Consider the following 15,892-nt stretch of genomic DNA (forward strand, 5'->3'; position numbering starts at 1 on the left):
GATCTCCCAATGTTATTTTCTCTCCTTCCTTCCTTTTCTTCCTTTCCTTTTGTTTTTAAGTGAGAAAGTCTTATTCACCACAAGATAATTTTTAAGACTTTATTCTGAAAGTATTTCTAAAACAGATGTTTAGCCACTCTTCTAAGGGTGTCACTGGGCCTTGAGCTAAATGATTCTGCACTCCACCAAAGGAAGCGCATCTCCTCATAGCTTAGCTCACTGAGGCACTTTGTTCCCTATCCACAGAGTCCCTACTAACTCCTCAGGTTGTTCATGTAATAGCTGTTTCTGCCCATGTGAGAAAAACCCTTTTGTGACAGTGCCAATGTCATAGGTGATTCCTGTAGGTACATATCTCAGGAAAAAGGACTTTCAAGTAGTTACGAGAACCAGAGTACAGCCCTCTTTAAGGGCCTTGGCATAGCACAGGCTGATGTCAAGCAACCATGTGGAGAAGGTCTTGCCAAGCATTCACCCCGTGAAGCACAAGTTGGTTTTAGTGGACAGTCTCTCGGTTGCTGTAAATTCTCCCACAAACCTGGGGCCATTTCCCTACCGGATTTTCCAGTAGAATGATACCAGCTCTTTCTTCACTCTCCAAAAATCTCAAAGAGAAATTCTTAAAAACATAAAAATTATCCTCTTTTTCTTATGGGGCATAGGAGACCATGGTTGTCCAGAGGATACAAGTTGATGTGACTGAAACCAGCTTGTTCACCTCTCTTGCCATCAAGGGTCTGTCTTCAGCCCTGACTGGTCTTAGCACAACACCCCCTCCAGACCCTATCCTTGTCTTGCAGAAATGCCCCAGTGAAAAATGCAGAAGTCTAGTTGGCCAGTAGAAATGGAAACTAAGTCTCTCAGCAGACAGTGTCCTTGAAGTTTCTCTGTTGCCTTTTATCTGATACTTCACAAGGAGAAAGATTTTCTCTTTAGCCAACTATAACTGAGGTTCCTTACCTGGGGTCTTCACCCTGAAGACATCACAGAATCCATGAATCCTATAAGGTACATTAGAATTCTCTGTGTTTGTGCATTTATCTGAGAAAGTTTACATAACTTTTTTAAGGCATCTATGAGCAACAAAAACAAAAAAGGAGTAAGAAAACACTAATCTGGTGATTAATATGTTCAGGCAAAGTTTTTTTTTGTGACATTTCTTCCACTGTGTTACAAAAACAGAAGGATTTTCATTCATCCCAAGAGCACACAGAAAGTTAAGCTTCAGGCCTTAGATGATCAGGTCAGTGTAGTTAACTATGCTCTAAAATGATAACTAACCCTCCTGGTTAGCCTCTTTTTTCCTCCCCAAACAGGCTTAGGTACCCACCAGTCTCAGGGGCCGGTGGAAGTGTTAGTCTTCTCCAGATTCTTAGCAGCAATTATTTAGAGCTCTCAGAACAATCGCAGAGCAGGATTACCACAGGGATGCCACAAGGGACACTACCTGATCACCCTGTCCTCCACTGAGGCCAGCGGGAGGGAGCCATTCAACCCTGGCCACTTGGCTCAGGCTACTTTGCTAATGTCTGAGAAAACTGTATAGTTAATTCCAAAGACAAGGTGTTTTGGCTGTGAGGTCAAGGCTCCCAGTCCTGCCTGATACAAGCTGTGCGACCTCGGAGAGTCACCAGTCTGGGCTTCAGTGTAAGGTGAGGGATAAAACAGGTACTTAATTCACTGGAATGTTGTGAAGAGTAAACAGGAAGGGCCTGATAAAGTGAATTAACACAGTGGTTGGCACAAAAAAGTGCTCATGAAGGCTAACATTACTATTATTATTATTGTTTTCTCCCTTTGGTTCATTCCTCTCTGTTCATCTGCAGGTGGCTGCCTTGGCTATTGCAAGTGGTAATGGCTTGTTACTCAAAGGAGGGAAAGAGGCTGCACACAGCAACCGGATCCTTCATCTCCTGACCCAGGAGGCCCTCTCAATCCATGGAGTCAAGGAAGCAGTACAGCTGGTAGGTCCCTGGGTATGAGCTAGGTCAGCTGGGAAAGGTCTGGATCAGTCTTTATGAGTGTGAAGCACAACTTGGGCCATACAAGGCCAAGTCACTTACATAGCAGGCTTGACTAGAGTGGTGGCCGCTGTGTGGCTGCTGATGGTCAGTGCCAAGGTTTTCCTTGGCTCAGGTGAGTTTTCGGTGCTTTAGCAAGATCACTCTCACATAGCTGCATCCTAGCTCTACTGATTTATAATAATGCCCAGTGGCCCTTCCTCCTTTGCAGAAATACCAGACCTACAGTGAGAGGTATTGGTTTAGTTCACTTAACAGAGTGATTTCGAGCAAGTCAGATGAGATAAATTCTATTAAAGTTTGTCATAAACTATCATGCAATGTGGAAGTATGAGGTCGTGCTATTGTCATTATTTTTGTGATCTCTGTTTTTACCATTTTCTCATGCTCTTCAACTATCGAATGGACTTTTTGAACTAGAGAGAAATAGCTCCAATTTATTGAGCACTACTATGGGCTAGGCACTTTTCATCCATCACCTCATTTGATCCTCATAACAACCCTACGAGGAAAATGGCATGAATTATTAGGTCCATTTTATAGACAGGGAAAAACAGGCTCAGAAGTAATCACAGTCTCCTGTAGAGTTTAGATTTGGATCTAAGCTAGCTCCAGAACTGCTCTTTGCCACGCTGGCTTCATCACTGCAGGATTCTGTTGGCACCTGGGAGTGTATCTGCAAGCCTGCTGCTTGACATGCCCACTGACAAGAGTCTGGGGGTTTCTCATGGCAACAGTGGGATGGAAAGAGCACAGGTTTTTAGTATTCAATCCCCAGTGCTACTATGTTCTGACTTAAAACTTAACAGTCTCCTCTCCCTTCTTCCTGTTGATCTATGGCATTAAGAAAGTACAAATCTTATGTGAACAATTCTAAGATTTTGTCCGTGTATATATACACAAACATAGCCACCAGCCATATCAAGACTCAGAACTTTCCCAGCACCCCAGAAGGCTCCCTTGTGCCCTTAACCAATCCATATGCCCTGCTTCTACCACAAGCAACTACTTCTTCCACTTCTTTCATATTCAGTATCTTTTGCCCATTCTTTAAGTTCATGTAAATGGATCATTCAAAATACATTCTTTTGAGCCTCCCCATTTCCCTCCCGCCAAAACCAGTAAAAAGCCAAAAAGAAAAAACTTTCTTTTATTCATCATTGTTGCCATCTAGCAGTGGTTTTCTTCTTTATCCCCATTTAATATTCCATTCATAGGCATAAGCCAGTTTATCCTTCTTTCTGTTGATAAACATCAAGAGTTGTTTCCAGTTTGGGGCCATGCAGAATAACATTCTTTTTTTTTTTTAAAGATTTATTTTTTTATTTATACAAGAGCTGGGGTACAGGCCAGAGGCGCGGGAGGCTTGAGAGGGCTCACCAGAGACAGAGCGGGAGCAGAACAGGCAGATGGACTGAAAGCACCGCTGAGGGGAGCAACGGACGAGGCAGGAAAGGTCTGCTGCGCCATGTGGATATCTCTCTGCCTGGCTGAGAATCGAACCCGCGCTGCAGAGGCTGTGGACAGCTTCACAGCGCTGTGCTCAACCCACTGCACCACCGGGAAGGCCCAGAATATCATTCTTGTATAGATTTGTACTTCATGTGGCAACATAATCATAAGGGGGAGAATTAAAAATCAAGAAGAGAAAAAAAATACTTAAAATCTCAGTGTTCTAACACCACACTTCAGTTCATTCAGCCAGCATCCCAGAGCAGAAGTTGTCAGCAGTCAGGGATACTGTGGCTCCTAAGCAAAATGTCATTTGGCCTGTGAATTAGAGAATCAACAGAGCAACCACTTCTGTCTAGTATCTTCAGAGCATGTCCTGTATGTTTTGCAATGCAGAGCACAGCACCTTATAGGTAGTGTTTATAAACCTTTGGTGGCTATCTTTTCAATTCCCTTTATCACGACCGGTATTTTGGATTCAGAATAGGTTTTCAGAGTGCCTGATTTAGTTCTCAGGAGGTGCAGATATTTATCTGTAAAAGGAAGCCTGTTCTATGTATTTTTTCCAATTATGTTTATTAGAGTAAAGTTGGTTTACATCATTTTATTTCTTTTAGGGGTTATAAGTTCAAACCTCTACCAATGTATGTTTCACATCATGCCCACCACAGAGACCCAATAATCTACCACCATGCTCTGTAGGACCCCTCCTCCTCTCACTCCTACCCCTGCCACACTCCCATTCTAATTGCCTCAGTTTTGTAGTCAGATGTCATGGGTTTGTTATGGTTTGGTTTTTCTTACCCTTTGTTTTATTTCTCTACATTCCACATATAAGTGAAACCATCCAGCATTTGTGTTTATCCTCCTGGCTTACTTTGCTTAGTATTGTTCTCTCAAGTTCCATTCATGTTGTCACAAATGCCAAGATTGCATCTTTTTTTTTTGTAACTGAGTAGTATTCCATTGTATATGTATACACCACATCATTTTGATCCACTCCTCTGTCCTTGAGCAATTAGGCTATTTCTATAACTTGGCTATTGTGAATAAGGCTGCAATGAACACAGGAATATATACATCCATTAGAATTACTGTTTTTGAATACTTTGTGTAGATACCTAGGAATGGAATTGCTAGGTCATGTTGTAGATCTATATTTAATATTATGAAAAAAGTCTATACTGTTTTTCCATGGGGACTGAATCAGTCTACATTCCTGTCAACAGTCAACATCCTCACCAACACTTGGTGTTTCTGGTCTTTTTGCTCTGAGCCTTTCTCTTGTTATAAGGTGGGATCTCATTGTGGTTTTGATCAGCACTTCCCCAATGATAAATGATGAGCATTTTTTCATATGCCTATGAGGCATCTGTATGTCTAGGAAATATGTCTCTTTAACTCTTCTGCTCATTTTTTGATTGGGATATTTTCTTTTTGTTGAGTTGCAGCTGTATGACGTTCAAATACGTTTCCCATTCAATATGGTGTCATTTTCTTCTGCTGTGCGGAAGCTTTGTAGTTTGATATAATCCCATTTGTTTACATTTACTTTTGTTTCTCTTGCTTTTGGAGATAAACCCTCCAAGGATGTCTCTGAAACCAATGTCACTGAGTTTTTTGCCTGTTTTTCTTCCATGTATTTTATAGTTTCAGGGCTTTGTATCATGTCTTTAATCCATTTTGAGGTTATTTTTGTGTAAGGTATATGATGGTGATCTAGTTTCATTCTTTTCCATGCGGCTGTCAAGTTTTCCCAGCAACATTTGTTGAAGAGACTCGTCTTTCTCCAGTGTATGCTCTTGGCTACTGTATCATAGAGTTACTGCCCAGAGATGCATGCATTTATTTCTGGACTCTCAGTTCTATTCTATTGGTCTGTGCATCTGTTTTTGTTTCAGTACCATAGTATTTTGATATTACTATAGCTTTGTAATCCAGTGTGAATTCTAGGAGTGTGATACCACACCCCTCCCCTGTTTTGTCAGGATTGTTTTAGCTATTCAGGGTATTTTGTGGTTCCATATGCATTTCATTAATTTTTGTCCTATTTCCTTGAAGAATGTCATTGGAACCTTGTTAGGGATTGCATTGAATCAATATATTGCTTTGGGTAGGATAGACATTTTAACAATTTTAACTCTTCTAATCCAAAGCTGGGAATATCTTTCCCCTTTTAACAATATCTCATAGTTTTCATTATATAGTTCCTTCACGTCTTTCATTTAGTTCACTCTTAGGTATTTAATTTCTTTTCGTTATAATTGTGAATAGGATTGTTTTCTTGATTTTCTTTCTCTTCTCATTGTTGGCTTATATAAATGCAGCTGACTTTTGCAAATTGATTTTATACCCTGCCACTTTATGAAATCGATTTTCATGTATTTCAGTTAGTTCTTTGCTACTTGCATATTTTATGTGAAGATTTTATCTTTTTATTTTCTGCCACTTCAGGTGAATACCAGAGAAGAAGTGGAAGATCTTTGCCGTCTGAACAAAATGATAGATCTAATCATTCCACGTGGCTCTTCCCAGCTGGTCAGAGACATCCAGAAAGCTGCCAAGGGAATTCCAGTGATGGGGCATAGTGAAGGGATCTGCCACATGTATGTGGATTCAGAGGCCAGTGTTGATAAAGTCACCAGACTGGGTGAGCTGAATGGGGTTCCCTGTGTTACAGGGACACAATACTTGTCAGATGCTCTCTGGTTCTGATCATGTTAACAGAAACAATTCTTTGTCCTTCTCCTTTTAGTCAGAGACTCTAAATGTGAATATCCAGCTGCCTGTAATGCTCTAGAGACTCTGTTAATCCACCGAGATCTACTGAGAACACCACTATTTGACCAGATTATTGATATGCTGAGAGTAGAACAGGTAAGGCAAGTCCTCTGCCTGTGGCATTAGGCCAGGAGCAGCTGCCATACTATTTAAGGCAATTTAAGAAGCAGTATTTTTGAGTACGAAAGTACTGTGCTAAGTATGTAGAGATTAGAAGATATGCCCTGCCTTCTGACAGGCTAGTCAAAGGGAGAAACTTCAAAGATAAACAGACCACATGGCGGCACACTGATGGACTAGCTCTGGCAACATTTTGTCCAGGCGGCAAAGTTTGAAATTTATGTTCCTGAACACACATTCCCTTTGGATTTGATTTGAAAATGTGGTGCAGAAATGTTTTCAAACCAAAAATTCTTATGCATCCAGCCCAACTTTCAAATGTCTTCAGTTACCAATATTAATGTACTTAGTACAGTGCTACTCAGAATCAACAATTTGTGTAATGTTCTCTCTGGGTTATTTTCTTACCATTTTGTTAAGATTGTAAACAACCAGAGGTAGTGCATTTCAAGCATAAATATATGTTTCACCCTAAATTCCTAATTGCAAGAAAAGAGATATTCTCCAGGTAAAAACAATCTTAATTTTCTGTCAGGATACCTGTTTTTATGATGCCCTTTTTTAAAGTTACAGAAAACTGGCCAGCAATAGAGAAAGTGGCTGTGTAGCTCAGCTGCTCTGACTGAGCATTCGTCTCTTCCCTTCCATCCTTTTGTTAGAAAAATGGACTCTGGTCAGCTTAAAGATGTGGCATCATCCCAGTGAGAACCTAGAAGGATTTTTTAAAAATGAAAATTCACATAAGAAATAAAAATGATTAAAATCATTAAAGATTTTTTGATGATTAATTGAAATGAATTTATAAATAAAAGCACATGTTTGGGGCCCTTACATTAGTGCCCTATTTAACTGGGCACCTGTGTGTGCCAGGCACCACGATGGACTGGACTGGACAGGAGGAAAACTCTCAGCTAGAAATAAAACCTTTAGTCCTGATTTAGACAAACCCACAGTATCCTCAGTCCTTCTCAGGACTGCCTTGAAATACCTCTTGTACTTTGTGCAGCACCTTTGCTTGCAGGAGGTAAACCACTGAGCTCGGGCCCAAGAGTGGGCGACAGTCCCAGAAGAACATGGTTGAACCCCAATCCTGGAGGATACAGGTTCCAATTAGGAAAGCACAGCAGGGGTTCAGAAGCAATGAGGATAGGGCAGACAATGCTTGTGACACAAGCCAAGGCATGGACGCTGCCCTGGGGAGGTCCTAGAGAACAAGGCCACTGTGGGGGCCAAACTGTGACCGGCTTCGGGATCCCTCTATTCCTCCCACTAGAGCAGGATGAACCTCTGAGGATGGAGCTGAGCTGAACCTGCAGGTGGGCACCAGACTGACAGAAATCTACCAAGTGACCACAGCTTGAATGTATACTTGGGACTTCTCCAGGTGGAGGGATTGGAGGTGTATATGTATCATCTCCCTCTTCTGTGAGTCCAGTGCCTCGGTCCCATGTGGAAGGAGTGGGATTTTTGTCAAGTATTCCTTTTATTAAAGTGCCAGTTGTCAAGGGCTTATGTCTGTAGCCCATAAATGCTTTGCACATTCTTAGGTTCAAACATTTTCTTCATAAATCCCTGCTCCAGTTTTACTGAGGGCCGATTGCTGACAAGTGGCCAGCTAGCATTTTCAAAAGCAGCTTATCTCACCAGATGGGAGGTTGCCTCTAGAAGGAAAGCAGGAATGACTCTAATAGTCCAGGCTGCAGGAGTCACAGGCTCATCCTCAATCAGGCTCATCTTGCTGTTTGACCCCAGAGAAAAGTGTGAGCTTGGTTATTTTTGTTGTTTATCTTGTCACTCCTGGACTTCCTCTGTTCCAGGTGAAAATTCACGCAGGCCCCAAGTTCGCCTCCTATCTCACCTTCAGCCCCTCCGAAGTGAAGTCCCTCCGAACTGAGTACGGGGACTTGGAAATGTGCATTGAAGTGGTGGACAGTGTCCAGGATGCCATCGACCACATCCACAAGTACGGCAGCTCCCACACGGATGTCATCGTCACAGAGAATGGTCAGTGTCCAGATGCTTCCAAAATGTGGTGTCTGCTTTACTGCTTTGATCTCCGAGGTGGTCATGCTCTTCTTGGTCCCTCTTGGACTGAAGGAAAACATAATCTGAATAGGCTAATGGTGATGCCAGGTATTGGCTGAATTTACTGATTTGTTGAGTGCTTCCTGTATGATCTCATATTGTCACAGTGCCCCATCGGAGGAGACAGGGAAGAGAAGATTAGCTCCACTTTAAAGGTGACTCACTCTCTCAGAGGTACTATAATTTAATTATAATTTAATCTCTACAACACTAGCCAAATGGCTTGAAATAAGCCCATTTTATAGCTGAGGAAATCAAGTCCAGGAGGTCAAGTGCAAAACCAAGTGGTTTAGGGCAGAGTTTAACTCGATAGTCATTCTTCCACTCTGTACGTACAATAAGAGACACACATAAGTGCCGGGCACTGGAGGCCTGATGGTAAAGGAAACCAGTAAGGGAACTTGCAGTCAGTTTATTGGGGAATCGCACCACCAAAAGTGATAGCCAACAGTTACTGAGCACTCTGGGATGAGTGCTTTGTGAGTGTCAACTCATTTTATCCTCTGCACAACCATGTGAACTAGGTAATGTTCAGTCTCCCATTCACTCAAGCACAAAGAGGTTCAGAATCTTGCCCAAGGTCACCCTGCTATTGGGTGTAGAGTTGGAGTTAAGATTCAGTCATTCTGGCTCTGGATCCTATAAATTGTGTAAATAGACTCTGCAGTGGCAGATAGTTTATCTGCAGTGGCAGATCTGGATTGCATCCAGTCTTTCTCAGGCAATTGCTTTTTACACGATAGTGACAGACAAAGTGGCTTGCCCTTCTTCCTCTGCAGATTTTTCACAAGTCTGCATGTTTAACATGTAGGGGAGCTCCTTGGGGACTTGGGCACTGCCCCAGTCAGTCATCAGTGAATCACTGGAAGCAGGATGTTCTCATGGGTCATCCTAACTCAATTTCTTCTCTTATTTATGTTGCAGAGAAAACAGCAGAGTTCTTCCTTCAGCACGTGGACAGTGCCTGTGTGTTCTGGAATGCCAGCACTCGCTTCTCTGACGGCTACCGCTTCGGACTGGGTAAGAAGGACTCCAGTCAGGGGAGAAAGGAGTCTTGTGAGTCCCAGTGTGCTCCAAAGAGCACAAGAGGAGGAGAATACTCCTCGGAGTCACATGCCAGGGAAGATTTGGAGGAGGTGGGTGTGTGAAAGAGAATAGACAGCTGCCATGAGCTGGCAGAAGTCCTGTGCTTAGGCATGTCGCATGGAACAGAGTAGCCACTCATTTCCATGTTCATAGATGGGAAAACAGATCCAAAGAAAGAACTTGCCCAAAGCAATGCAGTGGGCATTCATGCCCAAACCCATGTGCCTCTGAGGCCTGGCTCCTGCCCACCTCAGCATGGGCAGAACAGGCATATCCTTCTGACCAGTTGGAACAGGGGTATGAGCCAAAGTCTCACCAGCACTGCCATTGCGAGCATTTCATCAGCCAGGTTGCCTAAGAATTGGGAATCCCCCATGAGGACAGGATGGAGGAGGACGTTTAGTGCCTGCGCTGGATTGAAGTGTCAGCACCAAAAACAAATAAGTAGGCCCAGTGGTGCTAGGTTTACTTCCAGTAAACCTTCAGTTTGGTCCAAACTGAAATAAAAAGCTCCAAAAAGACAGCCTCCTCCCCTCTTCCATCATTAATAAATCTCCATCCCCTTGTCTCTGGTTTTCAGAGATTCCATCACAAGCTCCAATAAAGCATTCATGACACATCTGAGAATTATTTCAGCCACTTAAAACATTTTAATCTCTCTTAACTTTTGAATGCATGATCTGCCCAGAGAAGTAGTTCCCACTGAATTGTTAAAGGTTACCAAAGGGAGTTTTACTCAGTTATCCTTGGTTATTAAACTCTTTTAGTTTTCTGTTATATTGAGGTTTGGGTTTAATTATCACATTTCTTGCACCAATCTCTGTATTCCATGTTCTTGAAGAAGAAATAGCATGCCTTAAGAGCTAATTGCCCCACTTTCAAGAGAGAGACCACGATGGGGAAAAGCGGACGACCACTCATTGTCTTGCTAAGAGCAAGGCTGAAACTCTGGCTCAGATACATTCCTGTGAAATGCATTAGTGGCAATGACAGATGATCTTTATTGACCATTTAGCGCATTCCCAGCACTGAGCTAAGTGCACCACAGGCATTATCTCACCGAGTTCTACAAAATGGATTGTTATTTTTCTTACTTTCCAAATGAAAAAAAATGGTGAAAAAGTTAGGTAAGTGTGCCCAGAGTCCTGTGCCTTTTCACTATTAAACCAGAATCTAAATCTGGTGGTCTCAGTCTCTTTGCCACCACCCACCACCCAACGCATCTCCCTCAGGTCTCTACCCTGGCTCTCCTCGCTGCCCCTCTCCCCAGCCCTCCCTGCTTGACGCTTTCTCATCGATCAGGTTACAGCACACAGCTCTCCCTGACCGTCCTATCCAGTATGGGACTCACCCGACCCACACACTCTCAGTCGCAGCACCCTTCACTGCTGTCTGTCACCACGTGACATGATTTGCTTAACTGTTCTTTAGCTGCTTTGACTGCAGGAATATAAGCTGCACAAAAACAACCTGTATCCCTGACTCACCACTGTATGCCCAGGGCCCAGCACAGCACCCGGTAGTACATGCTCAGTAAGGTTGTGATGAACAGGGGAGCACCGCCTCCACTCTGTACAGTGCGGGACAGTGAGCCAGCCCCCAAAGCTCCCTATCCCCCACACCTCGCCTGGCCAAGGGGGAAGGGAGATGAAAAGTGACCATCTGAGTGTCTGTCTGCCAAGAATGCTGGATGGCTCTAAGAAAATGCCCCTTCCTTTTTAGGTTTTAAAAACTATTTGGAGCAATGAGACCTCTATGTTAGACATAGTGGTACACCTCAAAAAATGCCCACATGTCTAATTAAGATACCCACTCCAGACGCTAATCAGATAGCAACACAGCACTTTGATTATTATGAAAATGCATTAGGGATAAAGTACAACAGAGAGGCCCAAAGACGGTGTTTGGCCTGGGGAGGAGGGCCAGGCATGGGCCGGAAGGGAGGGTCCCCCATGAGGAGAATGAAGAGACATGCCCGGTGGGCAGGTAGAAGCAGAGGCTGTGAGAAACCACATCTTCATCCATGCTTTTCTGCAGGAGCTGAAGTGGGCATCAGTACATCGAGAATCCATGCCCGGGGACCAGTAGGACTCGAGGGACTTCTTACTACGAAGTGGCTGCTGCGAGGGCAGGACCACGTTGTCTCAGATTTCTCAGAGCATGGAAGTTTAAAATATCTTCATGAGAACCTCCCTGTTCCTCAGAGAAACACCAACTGAAAGCATTCAGAGAAGAGCAAGAAAACCCAGGAATGTTCTGAGGTCTTCACAGTTCAACTTGTCTTAAGAATCTCAGGGGATAAGCCAGCTCTTGTCTCCACTTCCTGGAAGGGTCTGCTGATGGAAAGTGCTCGTAGATGCTTCTGGGCTCAGTTTGGCAACATCAGTGTTGGCTCATGTACATGTTCTAGCTTGCCCTCTTCCCTTTTCTTTTTCTTTTTTAAGTTAGAAAATAATTGTTAAGGATCAGAACTTTGCTTCATTGCTACAGATAGGGACGTTGCTTTGTATGGTCCAGTTCCCCCCAGTGATAGAAACAGAAAGGTGCACTTTCCCCGTGTAAAAGGCAGTGGAAAAATCATGGCCGCTTTTTACCTTTTTATCTCCTCAGTGAGGTAAAGTCTCCCTTGGCATATGGTTGGTCCTAGAGCCAGTCAGACCTGGTTAAGTCTTTCCACATTTTGTTTCTTTCACTCTCATTGTCATCTTTGAAAAGGAAAGATTTGGAATTTTAGAAGGGCAGCTCTTTTTAGCTTTCTCGTCAAAGATGGACTGAATAATTTCCACTAGGAAGATCAACCTTTGGTATTTATTTGTGGAGCAAACATAGAAGCATTCCAGATGCCTAAAGCCTCTCCAGATCCAGGAGGTTCTTCCCTACCTGTGAAGGGACTGGGACCTGGAGCTGCAGACAGGAGGTGTGAGTTTCCAGAGGAGGTATCTACTGCAATTATGCTTGAAATTTTTATATGAATTATTTTGTCATCCTGTCTTTTCCTCCAAAAAAAAAAATTAGAGGATTATTTTAATACTTTGGATTCTTCTCCCATTTTTGAGAAATAAAGTTTTATGAAAAGCTGGTTTGCATGGCTGTTGCAGTTTCCCTCGTTGGTTGTGATCCTCTCTTTCCTTTTCCCCCCTTTGGGTCCTTCATGCTCCCCCCTCCCATGGTCCCTCCTGTGGGAAATGGTTAGGGAGGTAGTCGGCCCAAATAGTGTCGGTGTAAACAGCCCAGACAGATCCTTGGGGGTGGGGGTGGGGGGACGGACTTGGACTGGGAGAGAAGAGAGGAAAACAGGAGCAAAACCCCAGGGGCTTAAGGGCTGAAAGTGTGCTGGTGATCTGACGCCGGAGTCTGTGCCACAGAAGCAGGTGCCATTGTGCCACGTCCACCTGGTGTCCACTCGGGTGGCCGTATTCCCTGCTGACACCCTGAGTTCACCCTGCCTCCCTGGGTTCCATTGCCTCAGGACCACCTGTTTCATGGACCCACCCCATACTTAGCTCCTGAACTTGGGGTCCCTGGTGCCTGACAGTCTGTAGTTGAGAGATTTCTTTTCTCCTGAGGCCCCTCCCCAAAAAATTTAGTACTCCCTGACATGCTTTTCCTTATCCTCTGAGGATATTTTATGAGCACAGGATTACAGTGTCAATGTGGAACATGTTCCCAGGCAGACTGCAAACTCTCCCATCCAGACCCCCTTACATGGTCTGGGAAGTTACCCAGCCTGCTATGCCCTCTGAATAGGGAACTCTGTCATAGCTTGCCTGAAAAGGAAATAAATAAAGTCCTGCTTGAAATTGTATGGTAAATGCCACATTCAGCATCCAAGCAGACAACAAATGCTCCTGGAGTTTAAAATAGAAAAGACCCAGGAAGGCAGGGCCCTTGGGAAAGACTCTGCTGAAGAGCCAGCCTGGTCAGAGTCCTGAGAGACAAGTTATAGGACCAAAGATAGAGCAAAGTCATGAGGCAGGACTGGTGTGAGCAGAAGTCCTGAGGTGGGGATGAAACTCAAGTCTGAGCAGCCAAACTGGGGCAGAAGTTCACTGGGTACTCAGGAAGGTATTCTATCCCAGACAGGCATGTCTTGGAATAACCGTGACTAGAGCCACCCTTCTTTGGATGTGCGATAGGGATGGATAAGCTGAGTTATCTAACAAGGCCATTTCCCCTATGAAGCGATTTTAGTTAGCATCAGTTCATTTCTGCAGACTGCAGGCCATCAACATTCTCCTTTTTCCACCAGAAGTGAAGATATTCCCACCGGAGGGCAAGAAGCAGACACAGCCTCACAAGTACCCCGCCCAGGCAGTTCCAGTATTTACTGGTTTGTCCAAGCTGAGGGAAGGGGGCTTTGTATCCTAAATTCTCTCCTGGCCACTAACTTCTGACAACACGGCTCTCTGAACCAACCAACCCTGAAGCTGCCATCTTCACCACGGGTAAGAAAAACACTGGCATATGCAAAATAACAAATATTCATTCATCAAGCTAAGGTTACTAGGGCTTAGGGTTTTTCTTACTTGAAGCCAAAATTATCTCTATGATACAATATATACATACATTAAGGGCACTTACAAGATTATTCAGTTGGAAAGGTAAACAGCTAAGGACTACATTATATATAATAAGTGTTATATGCCCTGATCCTTAATCAACCATCTCTTCCCAATTTGTAATAATCCTGCTCAATCTTGGGGGTTCAGAGGAGTGCTGATCTCCCCTGCCTCACTATTTTCCATAGTTCACTTGTCACATCCCAGATCTAATAAATCAGAATTCTCTGTTCCGCTTTCAGTGAGTGCTTCGGTGAGTGCTTCAAGGCTGAGCATATGATTTAAAGTGGAGCAAACTGCACACTGGTGGAATTAAATCAAACTCTTCCCCAGGGGTCGTGAACTTTTAAGTCTCAAGGAGATGTAGATCTGATGTAAGCCTCCTACCTGCCATAGTGGAGAGCCTTATGAGACGTATCCAACACAGAGGAACGATAGCTGGGAGTACATAGAGACTTTGCCCATCTGGTTCCAACTGTGCCTGAAGTCCACCCCTGGACTAAATTCAATAATTTCTTTTTATTGCTTAAGCTAGTTTGAATTGGGCTTCTATCCTTTCCATCTCAGAAGACTTGTGATAATATACCTGGTTCAAATCTCTGCTCTGTCACATATTAAATGAGGGACTTTGGGCAGGTGACTTAAGTTCTGTAAGCTCAGTTTCTTTGTGGAAATACTGGCATCTCCTACATCATAGGTGGTAACATAAATGCTTGGTGCAGCACTGGCACATAACAAGCTCTCAAGCACGAGATGGCCCATTGCTGTGGTTTATAGGTGCTCTTCTGTGAGCTCAGTTCTGTACAAGAAACCAGAAGTTTCTTCATTTACTCAGGGAGTTTACAGGAGCCAGATTTTCCCATCCCAGCTTCATCTGGTCCCTAGAACCCCTACTTTGCTCCATGTGAGCAGGGAGGAACAGTGCATGAGTCTGAGAAACATCTAAGCACCTGGAATATGTGGGTGGCTGCTACTGAGAAGCGCATGAGCAGTAGCGATCCTATTTGAGTTTCAGAAATAGGTGAATCCAGGTGAATGTCATCTGCCTGAAAAAGGAGGTGACCCTGGAGGAGCACACCTGCTGTCTGTAGGGGGGGAGCAGAGCAAAAGATTTGGGTCCAGATCCATATTAGCACGGCAGTACCGAGTAAAATATACGTGGTGCGTGCTCTTCTGAGTTGGAGATTCATATTTCAATCTCCAAGCACACACAATGCTTTTGCATATCTAGATGAATCATCTAGAAATCATGTCTGGCTTGCGTATTAAATCTATTAATCAAGGTTCTTCTTTGACTCAGGGGCAGGTGTTACTGACGTCATTATTACATCTGTCTCTTACGTAGACATAGAACAAAATATTTCTGGGCAGTATTTTGTATCCTATATGCATAGGGTCCATGAGGCAGCAACTGTGGGAATGTTTTCAGGTATAAGTCACAGAAACCCCAGCTTTGACTTGTTTTAACAAAAAGAAAGGGTGCTATTTGTTCACGTTACTGAGGAAGTCCAAAGTATAGAGGAGACATGGTTTGATCAGTGTTCTGCTTCTCTGTATATCTCTGTACATCAGTAATTCTCAAATTTTAGAATCTTAGAATCACCTGTACAGTTATTAAAACAGATTGCTGATTCAGTAGATCTGGGATAGAAACAGAAAATTTGCATTTTTAATAACTTTGTGGCTCCAGCTGCTGTTGCTGCCATCATCAACTCAGGAGCCACACTTTGAGAACGACAGCTCCAGATATCTACCAGCAGCAACCTACCCGCATTATGGGTTGTTTGC

The 15,892-nt window shown here is 43.6% G+C and overlaps 1 protein-coding gene across 3 annotated transcripts in view; it reads left to right on the plus strand.

Moving 5' to 3' along the window:
• The window catches only part of ALDH18A1 (aldehyde dehydrogenase 18 family member A1), a gene marked incomplete at both ends in the record, with an annotated part of 38,314 nt that extends 26,550 nt beyond the window's left edge, over nt 1-11,764 (plus strand). For all 3 annotated transcript variants that reach the window (XM_084244405.1, XM_084244406.1, XM_084244407.1), the window contains 6 exons: nt 1,827-1,964; nt 5,928-6,123; nt 6,229-6,350; nt 8,192-8,378; nt 9,384-9,479; nt 11,583-11,764. In XM_084244405.1, coding sequence (XP_084100531.1) covers nt 1,827-1,964; nt 5,928-6,123; nt 6,229-6,350; nt 8,192-8,378; nt 9,384-9,479; nt 11,583-11,764 — 921 coding nt within the window. The remainder of the gene's footprint in view (nt 1-1,826; nt 1,965-5,927; nt 6,124-6,228; nt 6,351-8,191; nt 8,379-9,383; nt 9,480-11,582) is intronic.
• Between the last annotated feature and the right edge of the window lie 4,128 nt (nt 11,765-15,892).

Source organism: Talpa europaea, assembly GCF_964194135.1.
Source record: "Talpa europaea genome assembly, chromosome: 10".
Lineage (NCBI taxonomy): Eukaryota > Metazoa > Chordata > Mammalia > Eulipotyphla > Talpidae > Talpa > Talpa europaea.